The 21,048-nt window shown below is 39.2% G+C and overlaps 1 protein-coding gene across 6 annotated transcripts in view; it reads right to left on the bottom strand.

Annotated features, from left to right (window-relative positions):
• Positions 1–21,048, bottom strand: part of SLC4A4 (solute carrier family 4 member 4) — a 370,094-nt gene that overhangs the window by 32,532 nt on the left and 316,514 nt on the right. For all 6 annotated transcript variants that reach the window (XM_069594319.1, XM_069594322.1, XM_069594321.1 and 3 more), the window contains exons 16-18: positions 20,432–20,623; positions 5,679–5,792; positions 3,949–4,110 (exon numbers count right to left, since the gene is read on the bottom strand). In XM_069594319.1, coding sequence (XP_069450420.1) covers positions 3,949–4,110; positions 5,679–5,792; positions 20,432–20,623 — 468 coding nt within the window. The remainder of the gene's footprint in view (positions 1–3,948; positions 4,111–5,678; positions 5,793–20,431; positions 20,624–21,048) is intronic.

Here is a 21,048-nt window from a genome sequence, read left to right as displayed (position 1 = left end):
GTCAATTCCAACCTAGTGGTGGATATGAGTAGTGAAGAGGGGAAATCCATGAAACTCCTTCAGGGTAGAGATCATGACTGAGACACCAGTGTTCTATACATAGCAAGGACTCAGTAAGCTCACAAAAGGTTAAGTCTGTCCTCTAAAGTTTATAAAAGTCTTTATCTTCATGGATATGAATCCAAAGGATGTTCTGCTTTCTTAAACTGGAGAATATTTTAAGTGCAAGGACAGGCATTGAAACTTTCACTTCCTTTGGATACTATATGTACTTTGCCATCATAGAATACCAGTCATTCAGGAGTAAATCCACAAAAATAAAAAAACCTCTGAGAGAAAATGACAAGCCCAACAGTGTATTTGGTAGAGAGATGATAACAAAGGGATCAGGGGCAGTACATACACATGAACAGATACAGAATAAACGTTCATGCTAAAAGCCCCCCTGGGTTCAGAGAGCAAGGTGGTTTATGGGGACACTGACAACCATGACACTGTTTTTCCCACCAAGGGAGGGGACACAGATTTGTACATAAATTATAATGTATTCTAAACTGAGATTCAAAGAGGTCTGAAAAAGACACCCAAGAGTACAGAGTGTTTAAGTGTGTCTAGTGTGAACCCACAAGATCTTCCTGCAGTGATGACATCTAAACAGGGCTTTGACTAATATCAAAATTCTCACATTCCCTATGAGAACCAGAGATGGGTTGGAAGGGTCTCGGTTATTACCTACCTTACACATTGAGTTCAACAACTCTGAGGACCATGCGGCCCCAGATAACAAAATTCCTCAGTATGTGTTTAGTATATCTACCTTATGGAAATCAGTGTGATGGGCCATAAGAGAGCTGGAAAAAGGACTCAAACATGGTCCTTGCCTTCAAACTGTTTTGGCTCAGAAAAGAAGAAAAGGAAATTATACTAAAAAAACTACTGTGCAAGATATTATGTGACCAGTGTCCAGCATGAATGTGTGTGTTCAGTTTTTCAGTAGTGTCTGACTCTCTATGGACTGACCCCATGGACTATAGCCTGCCAGGCTTCTCTGTCCATTGGATTTCCAAGACAAGAACACTGGAATGGGCTGCCATTGATTCTTTCAGGGAATTTTCCCAACCCAGGGATCAAACTTGCGTCTCCTGCATTGCAGGCAGATTCTTTACCACTGAGAAACCAGGGATGACCAATGCATAGAGTAGTACAAACATAATAAGAGCAAAAATAGGTGTAATAGAAATTATATATTGTATATGTGATTATATAAATATAATAGAAATTACATTATGAGTGAAGATTTCACTGACAAGTTTTTATAAGGATGGAGATGATTTTGATAGGTGGTAATCACTGAAGAGTGGAGAGGAAAGTTTGAATAATCAGCAGAAGAAACTGGCAGATTTGATGCCAATAATTCATCTGACCAGTACATTTTATAGTATGCGGAATCATTTTAAATTTCAGGTGAGATTGTATCACTTAAATCCTCAGCTAGGGCAAATGGACCTTCTTCAATGGGGAAAGGTTTAGAGGAAATAAAGTGCATAAACATTTAGAACTATAAGACTGACATATAAGAACAAAGTTTTTTTTAAAAAGTTCCAGATTTTGAAATGATGCAAAGGAGATCAGTCATTAACTCATGGTCAAACCATTAGAATAGTCTAGACATGAGATTAAAGGACTGAATCTAAGGCATGAGAGAAGGAATAGAAAGGAAAAAGCTAAAACAGGGCACCTTTTGTAGTTATCCAAGAAAACACAGTCAAATTAAAGGTTTTACCATAGAGTATATCAGAGAAAATTTATTGCTACAATGATCTAAAATCTATTTTTGGATACTGATTCCAAACGATTTTCCCTCCCACGTCCTATCTTTACACTAAAATCACTTTCTTTCTGAGGAGCATCCCTTGCTTTGAGGTCTGAAGCTCAAACTCTCTTTCTGCTTCTGCCAATGACTCAGGGAAAAACCTTGAAGAAGTTATGACCTTGCTGAACCTCGTTTGCTTTTGAGTGCTCTGCAGGAATAATGTGGAACATAACTAAGCAAAATGATGGCCACAAAAAGCCAAGGGCCTTGGTGTTCCTCATCAGTACAGAGCTGATCTGCACAATGGAAAGGAGGGTCCCATTCCAAACAGAGCAATCAGCCAGCCAGGGCCACTGGACTCACAGCCAAAGCAAACACCACCCCGAACATGCTGCTTTTCACATCGCAATGCCTCCATCTCTCTCACTGTTTCAGGTTTCTTTTTCGAATCAATTTCATAGCAGTCAGATCTCTCTATCGTTTTAGACAGAATTTTCAATTTTCACATTCCACGGACTCTTTCCAAACAAAATCTGAACCAAACAATATCCAGAGTGAGAAGCCTTCAATTCATGATCATGGTTCCACTGGTATCTTTAGATTTGTGTCAAAACACTGGCACTTATTCCAGAACTATTGTCATTCAAAGGAAAGATTTCAAATAAGCAATTCCAATGGTGATGAAAACATTTTTTAAATATATTCAGCTCCTATTTTAAGAGGTAAATCCTAATATGCCTTGATTTTCCAATGTTTTCTACAGGGAATAGAAGAATAAAATTTCAACATTTTATCTATCCTAAATTTGCTAAATTCAAAATTCTGCATTTTATTAGTAAGGGAACTTAATGGGCAAAAAGAATAGGCATTTACCTTCAAGGACACATACCAAATCTGACCAACTAGATCTCAAAAGTAAGAAGATGTTTCCAAATATTTTAGGAATAAAATATATTAGTCAACATCCATTTCTAGCCTTTGAAACTAAACAAAGACCGAAATGCCTCCCAGTATAGAACATCTAAAAATGCTCAGCAAAATACAGAAAATGTCTCATAGAAATCATGGTCTATCTGTCAGAAAGTAACAGAAATACTGGAAACAAAAAATAATGGCAGGAAGATAGAATAAATCTACCACATCAGTAAACCCAAGAGCTTGAGCCTGCCCTGTAACACTGGGCTAATCCTTGGGGAGCTCAGGCATGAGTTAGAATGACTGAATCCTAGGGACTGAACACCAATTCTAGGGATACATGAGGGGAAGGGTATAGATGGGAGACATCCCCTGAAATAAGACTAGGATACTCTAAACACAGTGTAGCCATTTGGTCAACTAGGAAAAAAATAAAAACACACCCCCCCCAGAGAAAGAGACAGTGAAGATACATACTTCTTTTTGCCTTGCCACTAGATATAATGCCATTACAAAAAATCTCTAAAGATATTCCTAACCATAAAACTACAACTGAGTTTGGGGCTGGAATTCCCATGACCTTTACAGTTTGGAAAACTTTAAGCCTAAAACACAGTGTGAAGTGATCCTAGCCTTCCGTGAATTAGTCTTACCACCACCCCCTCAAAAATATATCGATGGATATAAAGTATGAACACTATATCCATCAAGAGTCTAAGCAATCAACAATATCTTCTTTGCCACATATTGTCCTTCAACGTAACATTACCATCCCTCCATCAAACAGCAGAGTCCATCCGCACCTCCTTGAATGGAGGATGACACTGTGACTATTTTGACCAATTGACTCTGGCAAAGGTTGAAGAAAACCCACACTTTTATTTCAACAGTTTTTTAGAAAAACGATTTGTCTTTGCCTTCATTAAGGACAGTTACCAAGTTAAAATCAGAAGGATAACAGTTGCTTAGTGGTAAACAGTTAATGTTGCCCTCTCCGGTGGTGAAGAAAACATTATTTGAAACAATCTTTTCCAGGATTAAATAAGGTCTTCCAAAAGTAGTACACTGAGGAAATGTGTCCACACAGGGTGATCTATGATGCTGTCAAGTCTTAAATAACATGCCAATTAAACTATCTTGCTTTTGAAGTAATTGGTATTTTTATGTAGAACTTACAAAGAAAGGAGAAGGCAATGATAGCTGTTGTTACGAACATTTACCTTGAGTTTGTGTTCCTTCCTGTTTACAATCACAGCTGTGATTTGCTGGTCCATGAAAATCAGGATGGTGACCAGCAAAGCAGGTATGGCAGCTGCAAGGTACACCCACCAGGGGTTTCCGCCAAACGGTGCAACAAACCAGCCTCGGTTTGGACTCGTTGGCTTGAAGAAGAGAGAAGACATTATTTGAAACAATATTAATACATACCCCATGATGAAAAATAAGTGGGGAAGACAGTTTTCTATTTGGAGAGTCAACATGTTAAAAAACAGAAACAGTTTTACTGATAAGTTAGACAAAGATTATTCACCAAAAACTTCCTAAAGGAGGTTATTTTTAAGGCAATGTTTTAAATGAAGGAAAACTAAGAATATAGGGTGATGGAAAAGAAGTAAATGTCATTTTGCATGTTCAGGATGATCAAAGTAAGACTCAGGAGGGAAGAAAGTGATTTAAGGGACAGCCGTAAGAAAAACCCAAATGTAATATTCATTAATGAGGGAGGCAAGAAACTACAAAGTCACCTTGAATTTTGTCAATAAGTTTTAGCAACTGCACTGAAGTTATGTCTACTACTGCCAAATTGAAATGGTTTCATAATTAATACATTAAAAGCTACAAATATTTAATGTTATATTAAATATTTCTTATTTTCATATTTTCCTATTCTTTTCCAAATTTTAAACCATACAAATAAACTAAAATAGAATTCTATCTATGAATTATTTTCTCCACATTTACTATTGAGAAATCCTCACTTCTCCTTAAGATATTTCTGTTTCACTTTGCTCATAACTCCACCACTGAACCTATACACATTTTACTACATTTACCAGGCTGTGGGGTTAGAAAGAAAGGAACTTTGTCTTGCTCTTCAATGTATTTCAAATCCCCAGCACAGGGCTTGACTTAAAGCAAACATTCAATAAATGCTGACTTTAATAACTGAATAAATGAGAACTTATCTTTGTTAATGTCAGAGAAAATGCAAAAAAAAAACTTTGTTTGCTATAACACTGATATTCCTTTCTCATTAGGTAGTGATGAAGCTAAAACTGCTGTTAGTTTAATTTCTCTTAGCAAATATATGGTTATCAGGGATGAAGAGAAAGATTAGGGGTATTCTAGAAAATAAGTGAAAGACTTAAAATGGAAAATTTAGACAGGGATATTCAAGAATGACTGAAATGTAAATTTTACCCATTAGGTCTTCACATACCATCAGGTTTATAAAATGAATAATTCTCATAACTTCTAATAATTAAAACTCACATTATATAGAAACATGTGTGTTATAGCAAGTTGTTTGGTAGCAGGAAAACAGCACTGAATTAGTAACGTAACCTTGGATAGTTTATTTAATTTTTATAAGCTTCAATCTCAACTTCACAAAATCAGGATGATAATAGTTGCATTACATCCTAGAAATATATGCATCAAGGTTACAAGTTGTTCGAAAATGTTCTGGATGTTTTAAATACTCTAAATAGATAAAACAGATTTCATAATGTATGTATTTTCAATCAAAATCAGTATAATGTGAACCTTGCATTTAGTTCTAGTCAGGCATTTAATTTCAGGGAAAAAAAATCACAAAATGTATAGCAAGAGACCATTTATAACATAAAGAAATGGGTAACTATACAAAACTAACTCAGAGATAAGACAAAATAGAATAAGGGAAAGGAAACAAAATCAGGGAATGACCAAAAGACAGAAATTCACCTACCTTGAACTCACTTGGCACAATTAGTTTTGGAGTGTCCACACCTACTAGAGCATCTATTACACAAAAGATGAGAATGGACAAGATAATGGCAAAGTCACTGATGAGCTTTCTTGCCTGGGAAGAGAAAAAAGAAACAGGAACCTTTAAGCATTGGATATATGTATGTCATATATATATATATATATATATATATATGTCTCTGTTTGAAGTGAATGAAGAATTCTGTTATTTGCTAACAGTTTCTAGTAACAGCTTCATCAACAAATTAAAGGAGGTGTCATACTGCAGGGAGATTATTATTATTTTTTTAAGTTGCTTTTGCATCCCTTTCTTATTAGGCCAGAAATAATCTAACTGCACCAAGGCAGGTGTGTGTGTTGTATGTGTGTGCATGTGTGTGTGTGTTTAGATAAAGGAAGGGAATCAAAGAAAATATATCTTTGAAGTACTGTACCCTCTTCCTGTATGCCACAGAAAGGAGAGCTGGATAAGGATGAAATTTCAAGGCATGTTATAAAAATCTGCACAGAGACATAGAATTCTTTTTACTGTTTGGGAGGCAGTATTGTCTAAATGCACTGGAGAAGGAAATGGCAAATCATTCCAGTATTCTTGCCTGGAAAATCCCATGGACAGAGGACCTTGGTGGGCTATAATCCAAGAGGTAACAAAGAGCTGGACATGACTGAGTGACTAAATAACAACAATGATGAGTGCAGAGCAAGATAAATTCCACAAGGTAACCTGAAAACTCCAAGAACTTAGCAGGGAAGGGGTTACAGTTTCAGGCTAACGAATAGGACTGAAGACCTCAGAGAAACAAAAAGTGATGGAAGACAGAAATGTGATGGCTTCACTAAATTGGCCAAAGAAAGAATTTTTCACTCTAGGCTAGTGCTTAAAATTTCCTGCATGTGGAGCCTCTCTCTCTCCACTACTTCTTAACTGTGGTTACCATTAGCTTACAGCCTTTAAACTTCCTAAGTACCGGCCTCTGGCTAGGACAAGGGCTGGGCTTTGTGGGATGTGCATTAAACTTAAGTCTTTGCCATGGAGTGGGTGCAGAATGGCCATATCTGATTCAGCAGGGGAGCATGGGACCATTGAGTTGATTGTCAGGGCCTCTGCAGTGACTAGTGGCACTGACAATGGCCTACAAGCATTACTGGAGCACAGACAGCTGAGTTTCCCAGTAGGTATGTATTCACGGTAGTACACAGTTTGATCATTCAACAGAAATTTACTTAGCACATTCAGCTCTCTGTATTCACAACTTCTGCTTCCATGAAAATGAAGGACCAGCTCAACCTAATACTTTGCTTGATGCCAGGGATACAAGTGAACAAAACAGATACAATCCGTGTCTTCATGAAGCTCACAGTCAAGTCATATTTGAGGAAGCCTGTTCCTAAACAAAATCAGGATTGATTCAGCAGTGGTCACATTATCTCAGGGTGAGCAGTCAGCTTTCTGACGCTGCTAGATGAAGAGAGATCAGTGATGGGACTTACTGGCTACACAGTTCTTAGGACAGATGGTCTTTTGAAAGAGCAGTATGACTACGGCAAGCAGGTATTCAAGAGAAACTAAAGTGGAGAATGGAATTACTTGGCAATGTGGGTGTGAAGGACATGGCATAGTTGCTCAGTCGCTCAGTTGTGTCCGACTCCTTGCGACCCCATGGACAGCAGCACGCCAGGCTTCCCTGTCCTCCACTTTCTCGCACAGTTTGCTTAAGTTCATGCTATCTAATCATCTCATCCTCTGCCGCCCCTTTCTCCTTTTGCCTTCAATGAATTCTTGACTGTGACGGGGTGCCAGGAGCCTTGAGGACTCACTAGCAGCAGGATCAAAGATGACCCTTTTGACCAGGAGTTCCTTTCCCTCTTGGAGGACTGGTCTAGCTTTCTGGAGAAGTCCACACAGAGGAGCAGAGAGCCAGCTATGAGACTTTAGGGACAATTTAACACCAATCGCATACAATAATACAAGCACAAATAGATGGCAGGGATCAATTTGGGGAGCATATAGTATAGCAGTTAGAAACTCAGTTTTTATAATCAGATTGTCTGGCTTGGAACTCCAGCATCATTATTTCCTAGTTGTAAATACTTATCCTTTCTTAGCTTTAATTACTCCAACCACAAAATGTAGCCAAAGTAATCCTTATGACTTCATCAGTTTGTTATAAGAATTAAATAGGATAAGCCATGAAAGTGCTTAGCATAACACCTGCAACACCATAAACTTTCCTAATATACATTAACTCGGGTTATTTCAAGTTCCACAAAGTTTCTTTGGCTGCAGAAACCACTGGAATAACTCAATAATCTACTGTCAGGAGGTCTTTGACAGGAATCTTGAATTCCAAGAAACAAGAAATAAAAGCCCAGTAATAATATGAAACTGCCATGCACAGCTCATTTTGGTTGGAAATATCTGGAATCGCTGCAGAAAAAAGAATGTTTCCAGGGGCTCGATATTGGAAGAAACACCCATTTCTTTAGTTTGTGCGAGTTAAGTTTTGACACAGGCAATTCGGGACGGTCTGGCAAGTGATGGTTATTGTGAAGCAGGTTTAATATCAAGATGTTACAACTGCTCTGGTCCAGTAGGTTGTGAATCACTGAAGACCAGCGGTCACTGCAAAGGCAAAACAAGAGCTCTCTCTTCTTTATCACCCTCCCAATCCTTACTCAGCAAGTCCAAGTTTTCGACAACTCCAATATCCTAGAAATTGCTCCAAAAGAGGGTAATGGCTATTAAAAAGTCAGTGTCTCTCCTCACCTCAGGCCCCACCCCCATAAACAGGAGGAGGGAAGCAGAGGCTAGCAAATGAATCCAATCTTCCATTTCTTGGTGGCCCGCATCTCTGGCCCTTCTAGGAGAAAGACCTGCCTGACTGAAATCACTACCAAGTACCGGAGAAATGTTGCTTCTTTACTTAGGAGAGGAGCCATTCTCAGCCTTCCACACATGAGCACCAAAGCCCTAAAACTGCTCTTTCAGTAGTTTTCTCCATCTTCATTAACGGCGATTTCCCCCCCCCCCGCCTTAGGCCAAAAACTTTGGACCATCCAAACAACTCTTCTCTTCCTCTCACATCCTACACCTAACAGGTCAGCCAATTACCTTCAAAGATCCTGTCTCTTCTCATCACCTCCATGGCTATTCCCACCCTTAACCACTATCTCATATGGTTCCTGCATCCCATCTTCCTGTCTCTCCACTCTCCTCCTTCAGAACATTGCCAAGGTATTACCCAGGATAATTATACAAAAATTTAGGTCAGATAATGTGGAAGGTAGAATAATGCCCCAGTAAAGATGCCTAATTCCTTGACTCTGTGAATATGTAATGTAACATGGCTAGGGAGAATTTGAGTTGCAGGTAGAAATTAAGGGTACTAATCAGATGACCTTGCGATTGGGGAAACTAGGATTATTCCAGTGGGTCCAGAGTAATCACAGTAATTCCCACTGAAAGAGGGCACAGGAGAATCTATGTCAGAGAGTGATGCAGCATGAGAAAGACTGGACTGATCACTGCTGGCTTTGAAGATGGAGGGAAGGGGCCAAGAGCCAAGGAATGTGGGTAGCCTCTAGAAGCTGGAAAAGGCAGGGAAACAGTCTCCCCCAAAACCTTCAGAAAGAACAGTCTTGCCAACACCTTGATTTTAGCCACTGAGACACATTTCAGATTTCTGACCACCTGATCTCAAGACAATAAATGTGTTTCAGACACTATGTTTGTCATTATTTGATATAGCAGCCATGGGAAAATAACATAAATAAATAGATAATTTATCTTAGTCTAATCATTAGTTTCACAAATTTATATATTATATATAAATTTGTAAGAACCCTTGGCAATGGCATTCTTGTCAAGTGTGACAATATTACTATATGTATCATTGTTCTTCAGTCTCTGAATCATGTCTGATTTCTTTTGCAACACCATCGACTGTAGCCCACCAGGCTCCTCTGTCCACGAGATTTCCCAGGTAAGAATACTGGAGTGGGTTGCCATTTCCTCCTCCAGGGGATCTTCCTGACCCAGGGATTGAACTTGCGTCTCCTGCATTAGCAGGCGGATTCTGTACCTTTGAGCAACGAGGAAAGCCCATATTATGTGTGTAACAGTACCTAAGAAGTCAAACGCTAATAATTCAGGATTACATTTCTTAAAATGTATGGGGAAAGAAAAGGTACTCTATTCATAATATTGCTTAACTCCATTAAAAATCACAGCCAGGGTGATATGCTCTGTACAATATACTGGCTTCTATTTCCCCTTCCTTCCCGTTAAATTGTACAATACTGTTCAGGAACAGCAGAAACCACCCCTGGAGGGTGTTTATTGTAAGACATTCATTTCTAAGATATTGGATCTAATTTAAACTTCATAGTCAAGGAAATTGATTTTTCCCTGGCCACTTTTGTATTCAACTCTAAATCCTCTAATTAGAGAAGGTAGGTAGGGGTGCTATTTTAGCAGGCTCTTCTTATCCTATACTAAAATTAACCTTTAATTTGAATGAGGCAAAACCAACAGCAGAAACTAAAAAAACAAGCATTAAAAATGCCCTAAAAATGTCAAGCACTGAGTACATCCAGTTTACTAGATATATTCTAGGACTCGAATACAAGAGCGTGGCATCTGACTTTAAGGAATAAGAATCACCCTCTTTGGGCTTTTCTCACATTTTCCAAACATATTTAGCAAAAGAAACATGGATGGATTTCCTTTCATTTTTAGTTTATTTTATCCCCCCCTTTTCATCAAACTTGATCTCCTTCAAAAACACCAAAATAGTACTCTTTTATATAAAGAAAGAAATCAAATTAGAAACCCATAGTTCCTAATTTCCTACTAGCTATTATTGATAATGATTAGAAGTGCCAAAGTTTTCATGAGAAAACTATTCCTACAAGATTTCATGCTAACCCTGTGGATTCTGAGGCCTCAAATTTAGCTTGGACAAACATCATAACTAATGGGTTTATCCAGTCAAATGCTCTAAGTCCCTAAGTCTCTCCAGGCTCAAACTTCAACATCCTAGGAGTATAAACTATTACAATCTAAGTGAAACACAAGTTGACTTATATATCAAGGACTAACGATAAAAAAAAAATTTCTGCTCTTTTTTGAATGGTACACAGATGTGCTATGACATATAATAATTCCTCCACTCATGAATGGTGAAAGCAAAGCATATTTCAGTGAAGACTCTTTTATATCAGAATAGTTTGAGGTTTTTTTAATTTACCATTTTAGCCATCTCATGGGAAGAGTTGACTCATTGGAAAAGACTCTGATGCTGGGAGGGATTGGGGGCAGGAGGAGAAGGGGATGACAGAGGATGAGATGGCTGGATGGCATCACTGACTCAATGGACATGAGTCTGAGTGAACTCCGGGAGATGGTGATGGACAGGGAGGCCTGGCTGCGATTCATGGGGTCGCAAAAAGTTGGACACGACTGAGCAACTGAACTGAACTGAATTATAAAAATGAAAAGAAAAATATTTCTGTCCTCTTCAGACTTACAAAATATCCCAATGAATCTAATAAAAAGCAACCTGGCTTAAATATTTAAACTACCAAAGCAAAGAAGAAATTAAGTGGATGGGAAGGAAAATTCAAATAACCATACGCTGTTCTCTTGTTCTTGGGCAAAAACAACCTAATAAATCTATTATACACATACTCTTCATGAAGGATGATACTATATTAATCATTAAGAGAGTCATAATTGTTGAGACACCAACAGTGAGAAGCTAGTTAATTTACAGGGATAAAAAATGAATTGGGTTCCTCAGAAGCCCCAGAGGGTATTTGGTTTTCACTTTGTGAGGATGCAGCTGCTCCCAAATTAACTGGGGGAGAGGCTGTGAGCCTGCAGAGTGGTTCTCAATGGATGGAGCTGTTACAAAGAGACAAGCACAGCAGGAGGCACCCTGTGGGTCCTCAGTAAATGTTAATTCATGATATCAATTCTTCTCATGATTGCAGTGCATGGAAAATGCTAAACAATACTATAAAAAAAGCATTTATTCTAGATGGGAAAAAAAAGTATGTCAGAAAAATATGTTCCTTTTGGCAGTCATGAAAAGGCAGAAAATATCATAAAAAAATTTAAAATTTGATCCCCTCAATTAGAATTAGAATTTGGGCTTCCCAAGTGGCGCAGTTGGTAAAGAATCTACCTGCTAATGCAGGAAATACCAGAGACTCCACATTTGATCCCTGAGTCAGGAAGATTCGCTGAAGGAGGAAATGGCAACCCACTCCTGTATTCTTGCCTGGAAAATTCCATGGACAGAAGAGCCTAGTGGGCTACCGTCCATGGGGTCTCAAAGAGTCTGACAAGGCTGAGAGTGAGCATACGCACACACACATAATTAGAGTTCACTGAAAGGAAGGTCTGATTTAGACTCCAGGATTTCTATGTCATAAGCTCCAGAGTCAGAGAGATTCAGGGAACAAAGAGGGGAACTGGATTGTGTTATTTATCTAGGAGGGCCTCAGAGCCTACCAGTGAAAGTCTACCAGAAAGAGATTGTTTTTCCAAGCAGGGGCAGAGGGGAGTGGGCCTAAGAAAGTGGTTTAGCAGGGAAGTTAAGGAGACTTCAGCAGTCACAGCCTCTTCCTCCATTCTGCCTCAAACTGAGCAGAAGAAAAAGACCCATATGACTGAGTGCCAGACCCAACTAAGTAAATCACCTGGAAAATACTATGTCCCAGTCTGGTCACTATATTCTAAGTTGAAACTGAAAATTTGGAACTGACTCAGAGAAGGATGACCAGTAGAATAGGAGTCCAGAAAACATACCACAGAAAAAAATGATGAGAGACCTCAAGAAGTTGTAGTGAGTAAACTACCTTCACACATGTGAAATCAGTCATAGAAAAGAAAGACTAGACTTGTTCTGTGTAGCTTCAGAAAGCGAGGGCAGACCCCGAGGACGGACGCAATGGAAAGGTTGATTCGTGTTTCTATCAGGAATGCCTTGGAGATGTGAGGTTCCCTGAGAGTCATTCAAGCAGCCCACAAATGAGCACTTGTCAGGAATGAAGAGGCAACGTTGGGCTTGATGCTGTTCAAAGTCCTAACACTAAAATCTGATGATTAAGACTCAGTTATCAAAACTTCTTGACCCTCTAATAGGGCCATCTTGGCTATATCTCCTCTCCCCCAAACCATGATAATAAAGGGTTCCAGGGCTTTAAAAGAAGGTGGTTCTATAATTTAATATTAAGGAACAAAAAATAAACATCTTAAACTAATAATTAATAAGTCATATGTATAAATTAAGGGTTTTCCTGGTGGCACTAGTGGTATAGAATCCGCCTGCCTATGCAGGAGACATGAGAAACTAGGGTTTGATCCCTGGGTCAGGAAGATCCCCTGGAGGAGGGCATGGCAACCCACTCCAGTATTCTTGCCTGGAGAATCCCATGGACAGAGGAGACTGGCAGGCTGCAGTCCATAGGGTCACAAAGAGTCAGACATGACTGAAGCAACTTCACGCATGTATAAATCAAACAATCTAGAAATGGCACAGGAGACCATTTTGTATTAATGGATAGATTTCAATGCTGGGGACTTTTCTGTGATGGATAAGTAAGTTGATAGTGCTTCTGACCCACAAGGTACCACTTCCTGACCACAGCCAAAAAGGCTGCTTCTTTCCACAGATTACCTCTATGCAATCATTAAAACCTCTCACATCACATAGCAAAATGGACTTTGCAAAAAACAGACAAACAAACAAACAAAAACTCAATAAACACTCTAGTCAATCAATGCTCCCAATATTTTCATTTTCCTTTGGGTTTTTCTCAATTTAGGTTAACTGTAATTTTTGTCATATGTCCAAAATCTTTGTTGAATATTGAACAGATTGGGTTGCATTTAAAACCAAATATCCCTTCGTCATTCTAAAGGGGAAAAAAAATATGGAAACCAGTTTTGGATTAAAAACAAATTTGACTTTAAAAATTATTGTTCTTGGTACAAAATAACACAAGAATTTGAAAATCTGATTCCCCTTCAACGAGAGCAAAGCCATTTTTTAAATGAGTTTCAATGGCAGGATGTGGTCTGATAGCTCTACAAGAACTAGCCAAATTATCACCTAGTGTTATTAACACTAGAATGTGATAAAGAGTACAGGCCCATTATTTCTTCCTCATATTTGGATACATTATTTATTTCAGTTTGACAGTTTTTACTATTCACCAAGAAAGCTTCTGAGAGAAAAAGAAAGTATAGGGATGACATCTGATTCTTGTAAAGAACTGTTTATTAACTAAACACAGCCAACACTAATAGAATTGTTATAGCCCAAAATGATAAATAAGAATCAAGGTTCCAAAAATATAGCTAATTGTGAAATCCAGACTGTTCTACATGGATTAAAAACTAAGTATGTCACCTAAAAAACATGCTCATTATGTTTTCATTCAAATTCCTGAAGCCTTACACTTTTTTCTCATCCATAAAGCCAATACCTCAAAGACCACCATCAATTTATTTAGGTCACATAAAGTCACCAAAGTGTGATCCCACTGTAAGTATGAATGGGGCAAAAGATTAAATTAAATCATCTCATTTAAAAATGCAAAAACTGAACTTATTCAACAAATATATATTAAGTTCCTACTATATTCCAAACCTAGACAGCATATTAAAAAGCAGAGATATTACTTTGCCAACAAAGGTCCGTCTAGTCAAGGCTATGGTTTTTCCAATGGTCATGTATGGATGTGAGAGTTGGACTGTGAAGAAAGCTGAGTGCCAAAGAATTGATGCTTTGGAACTGTGCTGCTGGAGAAGGCTCTTGAGAGTCCCTTGGACTGCAAGGAGATCCAACCAGTCCATTCTAAAGGAGACCAGTCCTGGGTGTTCACTGGAAGGACTGATGCTGAAACTGAAACTCCAGTACTTTGGCCACCTCATGTGAAGAGCTGACTCATTGGAAGAGACCCTGATGCTGGGAGGGATTGAGGGCAGGAGGAGAAGGGGACAACAGAGGATGAGATGGCTGGATAGCATCACTCCCAGAGTTCGTGATGGACAGGGAGGCCTGGCGTGCTGCGATTCATGGGGTCGCAAAGAGTCGGACACGACTGAGTGACTGAACTGAACTGAACTGATATTCCAAACCCACAAATTACTTGTCTTTGTATCCTTATCGTCTAGTATTATATCAAGCACACAGAGCCAAAACAATTTTTTCAATACTGAATGAATATATTAACTATAGGATATAGAATACCTTTTTAAAAAAGAAGGATCTCAAATAACATTCTGCTCAAATATCATCTAAAAAAAATATCATCTAAATAAAGCAAAGAAATTGTCAAAGCTATTAATAGTACTTGGAAGTTACAGATTTTCTCTATTTAAATGACAATAACAACCAGGAGGATATTAAAGAATCTCATCATTATATCAATGCAAGGAAGCATTAACACCATTGCTTATTCTAAGAGGAAATTAAGTAGATCCTTGAGAAAAACACTTTCATGCCAATTACATACATCAGCCGGCCACACTGCATCTGACTATGCCAAAGTACCAATTCAGTTCAGTTCAGTTGCTCAGTTGTGTCTGACTCTTTGCAACCCCATGAATTGCAGCATGCCAGGCCTCCCTGTCCATCACCAACTCCCGGAGTTCACTGAGACTCACGTCCACTGAGTCGGTGATGCCATCCAGCCATTTATAATTCTGCCTAATTCAGAGGCTCTATAGATTTATGAGTTCTAATCACAATCCTGCTCTATCTTTAAGCCGACTGCTTTCATTTTGCCACCATATGTTGCAGTGATGGCATCTATGCTCCATGAGTAGCATCACTGGTTGGTAGAGGACTCTGGAAGAACATTTCCTGTTAAAGCCCCAAGGCATCTGCTAGGATCACCGATTATGCTGTGATGCTCCTTCAGGAAGTTTTGATGACAAAATATTGGTAAAAGGCTTGAGGCCAATATAACAGAACAGGAAATGTATGGGACAACAGACCACTGTACCCCTCCTAAAGGGATGGGAAGCACAGAGGGCAGTCAGGGGGGTACTGCTACTCTACCATATTCCACTGAGCATCTGGAAGTATCTGACAGATTAAATTCCTGGGACTTCCCTGGCAGCCCACTGGTTAAGTCTTCGCCTTTCAATGCAGGTGATATGGGTTTGATCCCTGATCAGAGAGCTAGGATTCCACATGACTCATGGCCAAAAAACCAAAACATAAAACAGAAGCAATACTGTAATAAATTCAATAAAGATTTTTAAAAGGGTCCGCATCAAAAATAAGAAAAAATCCTGATGGACTATTTATTAGTTAGCAAAAGACTATTAGTTAACAAAGACTATTAGTTAGCAAAATTCCTGATGGACTATTAGTTAGCAAAGGCAAACTGTTTCATCTTAAGTGCTGAAACTGATGGACTGCCAGAGGCTGGCTTCATGAGGGAAGGTGAGAGTGGATAATCAACCCTGATGTGGGCAAAGACAATGAGAGAGACTGAACTGGGGGGCAGAGGCATACATGTAAGTGAAAGTGTTGGTCACTCAGTAGTATCTGACTCTTTGCAATCCCATGGACTGTAGCCTGCCAAGGCTCCTCTGTCCATGGCCCTCTCCAGGCAAGAATACTGGAGTAGGTAGCCATTCCCTTCTCCAGGGGATCTTCCCAACCCAAGGATCGAACCCAGGTCTCCTGCACTGCACCCAGATTCTTTATCATCTGAGCCATCAGGGAAGCTCATGTAAAGGAGAGCTATTACAGCAGGATAATCAAATGGAGATGAGTTTAACTTGATAAAGAAAATCCTAGAAAGGTAAATATGATGGATATCATTTTTGTCATATCAGATCCTTTTCTACTCTTTTCTACCAAGCTCATTGCCTTGGGAAGCTGACCTATGTGGTCTACAATAGGCTCCCTTGCTCTCCAGATTTCAGAAGATTTCAGCCCAGACAGGCTATTGGGGGAAGAGAAAGATCAGATTATTGATTCCCATAGCTATATCCCTTTGAGGTTGACTCAGGCTGGCTAAATTCCTCAAGCCAAAGGAGGTCACGGGGCCCCTCTGGAAAGCTCTACCACTCTCTCTTCTCCCGGGTTCTAGCAACCACTCCCATTCCACATCCTTTGAGTCAGGGATCATAACAATTCCACTTTTATTATCACTGGACATTAAATGCTCCCTTGTAGTTTCCCTCAACCTAATGTCACCTTTGTACATCACACTTTCATTAAGCCCCTCAGACCATCCTAATCTGAGTGTATAATTTTGATTTGCTAGATGACAACTGTGGATCATCCACAGACAGAGGCTGGCAGCAGCTGCAAAGGCAGACCTGGCCTAAAAATGGAGATAATAATGGACTCTGGGGAATCTGTACTTCCTTTTCACTGCTATAAGCACAAATTAAACATAGAGAATTTTATTTTAGGAGATGGAATCAGAAAACTCTCTTTAAGATTATAGAACATTAGAGTTTAAAGGATATTAACTGCCATCTAGCTGGGCTCTCCTGTTATGGGTGTGGACTAAAGTCCACAGTCAGCTATCAAAGGGTGCACTGTTAGTTACTGGCAGAGCTGGCCTTCGCATCCACAGCTTCTGGGTTCCTGCATATGTGCTCTTTCCATAAACTGCAGCACTGACCTCTACTTGACTGGGCTCCACTAGCCAACAAGAATTGAGGGCCTAGCCTGCATCCAATCTGTTGCTAACTTATGTGAGGAATAAAACAAAAGTGTAAGAGTTTCCCAGCAATTCCCACTCTTGATCGACTAACAACTCATACAAACATTTAGAAACAGAAGTACAAAAAGAGAAGGGTGGCTGTGTGAATTAAAGGAGAATTGGACACTTTGTATGGCAAGGGCACTGCCATCCAGGATTAGCATTTTGCAATTTTAGAGGTTCCACGTGAATTGTTGGTGAGAGTGAGGAAGTAGTAACAGTTAGGCTTGAGTACTAGCACAGTAATCACATTTAAGCATATAAGTTTTAACTGTAGAATATAAAATACAAGTATGTACTATGCTAAGTCAAGTCAGTTGTGTCCCAACTCTTTGCAACCTTATGGACTCTAGGCTGCCAGGATTCTCTGTCCTTGGGATTTTCCAGGCAAGGATACTGGAGTGGGTTGTCATGCTCTCCTTCAGGAGATCTTCCTGACCCAGGGATAGAACTCATGTCTCCTGCAGGTGGGTTCTTTACCACTAACGCTACCTGTGAAGCCCAAAATACAAGTGTATGAATCTATAAACATCTTTGCTCCTACTTACAGAGATCATACTTCTAAACGAAAACATATTTTGGCAAATGAGAGGAAAAAAAGAAGTTCTTATAATTTATGTATGTATGTATTATTAGTTAGCTATAACTGTGAAGTGGGTAGGGGAGGGAGGTGATAGTGTGAAAGCCTATGCACTTGAACATTTCTCCTTGGAAATCAAATATATGTCCTCCTACCAGTTTACTTTATAATTTGGTGTAAGCAGCTGTAAACAAAGTTGAGAACCTTCTCAACAGGAATTGTAACTAGATTGCCTTCACTATTTTATTTTCACATATTCAATATTTTCCCAACTTTTCTCAACAGTGTTTATCAAGGTCTGAGAAACTACCTGCTTGGGCTCTTATAAGGAAAAATTTCTTTAAGTCCAAAGCGCTATTATCGATTTTGGAATTTGCAGGGGAAAAAAAGGTGATGTTTACATAAATAGTTAAAATGATCACTATTCATCTTAAGGTTGAAATTATTTTGCTAATTACAATTCACAAGTGCTTTGCAAATTCTTTTCACACTATCGCAAATGAGAGCAATAAAAAGGGTGATGATTCCCAAAGTGTGAGCCAAAAAAAAAAAGATGTCCCATAAATTAATAATTAAGGAAAAATCTCAATAGAGAAGAAAAAATCATCTTCAAAGACCTTTACCCAGGAAACTGTTCTACACATAACAAACCACTGAAGAGGTAGATCGAGTAAGCACATTTCCCAGGATGGGAACTGGTGTTACAAGCTCAGAGTCTCAAGGACAAGCACTTAACCTGAATGCGTGAAGCAGACAAGTCTTAGACAATAGAGAGAAGTAGTAGTGAGAACAATTAATTACCTGCAAAGGACAGTTTCCACCTATGCCCTCAAGTGTGTGTGTGTGTGTGTGTATGTGTGTGTGCGTGCGTGTTTACAAACTATGGGCTAAACAAAGAATGGACAAGGGTTGAATTCTGCCTAAGGACCACCACTTAGTGATGCCCTTTCAAGGCAGACAAAGTTGAACACTTCTTGCTACACTTCCCTTGGAGGAAATTTTTCATCCTTTGGGCCAGCTAGTTCAGAACATTTCTAATGAAATCTGCAGACCACAGTAACCTGCTGTGATCTGAATGCTGTCCTTCCAAAATCCATATGTTGGAATTCTAATCCATGAAGATGATGATATTAGAAGGTGGGGCCTTTGGAAGAGCATGAGGATGGAGCCTTTGGGATGGCATTAGTGTTCCTATAAAGAACACCCCACAGAGCTCCCCAGCCCTTCTGCCACCTGAAGACACAGTGAAAGAGACGCTGCCTAGGAACCAGGAAGAGAGTGCTCACCCAACCATGCTGGCACCTGATCTTGGACTCCCCAGCCTCCCGAACCATAAAAAATAAATCTGTGTTGTTTACAAGTCCTCTAGTCTCTAGTATTCTGTTATAGCCACCCAGACAGACTGAGACAATCATCAACTCTTGCCTTTATTTTCCATTTCATAAGAGATATCAGAGATAAAACATTTCCTAGCTGAAAGTGAATATATTAATTTTCAGTCTCATTTCCCAGGAATAAAAAAGGAATTTTATCAACTAAATCTCATGTCTTCCAAGTTCTCCCTCTCCTTCTACACAGAGCTGAGGAGGAAAGATTCATGAGATTCCAGTTGCAGAGAGCAGCTCACTGATAAAAATCAAGTATAATCAAGATTACTAAGAACTCCTGACATCCTAAATAGTGAGAATTGAACTGTAAAGCAAAGGATTAGCTTCGTTCTGCAGGTAAGAAAACAAAATGCCATTAACTAAATGTTGGTCTTATCTTGTAGTCTCTCCAGGAACCACAGTTTTGACTTGAAGCTCACCCAAGCATATTATTGGGAGACAGGATGTCTGCACAAGACAAGCCAGCTCAATTATCTGTGTTTCTCTACCGTGGCATTCGTCACTATGGGAAGGGAAGGCTGGTTCAGATGACACCCATATCTTATACCAGTACTTGTGTAACAACACTGTTTACATTTATTCCCACAGCCCATAGCCCAACTACTAAATTACTCACAAGTACAGCTGATGAACAAAGAATTCTGTGTCAAAATTCCTAATTCATATGGAGAGAGTTTTTGCTTATATACTTAAACACACCATGGATCTCAAAGATGCATGGATCTAAATGGTCTCGTGCATTTTTATATAGAATACACCTGCTTTTCCCTTTCAGTACAGTCAGAATTCAGACAGGCAGAATTTAGGATAGAATTATGTGAGCAAAATCCTGAAAGGTTTTTCAAAGCTAGACTATAATTATGTCAAAAATACGTATGCACAGAGACTGGAAAGCAATTTTTAACACACAAAATCATATTGGAAAGGTTGAATTACAGGTGCCTTTTTCATTTTACAAAACTGTACTTTTATTGAAACAGTGGGAATTCAATGAAAATTATTTAAAGCTCAAGTACTCACCGTGGTTGGAAAGTAAGGACTGGTTTTGAATTTTTTCAAAGCCATAGAAGAAGTGTAAGTGCCCAAGAAGAGGATAAAAGACATGAGTGTGATATCGGGAACAAAACCACAGTTGTTGCCCACAAGCTTTCCTCCATATTTCAAACACTCCTTTGTCGTCAGAAATGCCCAGTCAAAGGTAGCATTATGGTACTGCAGAAGAAAAACATGAAAATTTTTCTGGAGAACACTGTGACACATCAAAAGCAGCTTTTAATCCTTGATGGGCTATATGGCGATTTATGCTAAAAGTTTCTGTAAAACAGTCCAAGGATAAACCACTGAAGGGTGAAATCTGAGGAGGTGTTAATGGAATAACAGGTAAGGGGGGCCAGGAGGCTGGCAGTTATTGAAAATATAGTGAGAATGATGCAATCCATTACCTGGTTTGTACTACAACCCTACAATCACTCATCTGTTCAACAGACACAAACCACAAAGTCCTTTCCTGAACCTTCCTGAGAGTAAACCAAGACACAATAATCTCCTAAGTCTCCAAACGTGAGACTCTCTGAAACATCTCTGATGTCCAAAAAGCCTGACTTCTGTGCTGCACAGCTTCTTGTGCTTCAATCTGA

Source organism: Ovis canadensis, chromosome 6, assembly GCF_042477335.2.
Source record: "Ovis canadensis isolate MfBH-ARS-UI-01 breed Bighorn chromosome 6, ARS-UI_OviCan_v2, whole genome shotgun sequence".
Taxonomy (NCBI): domain Eukaryota; kingdom Metazoa; phylum Chordata; class Mammalia; order Artiodactyla; family Bovidae; genus Ovis; species Ovis canadensis.
Note: the sequence above shows the minus strand (reverse complement) of the source record. Positions and strands in the feature narration are given on the sequence as shown.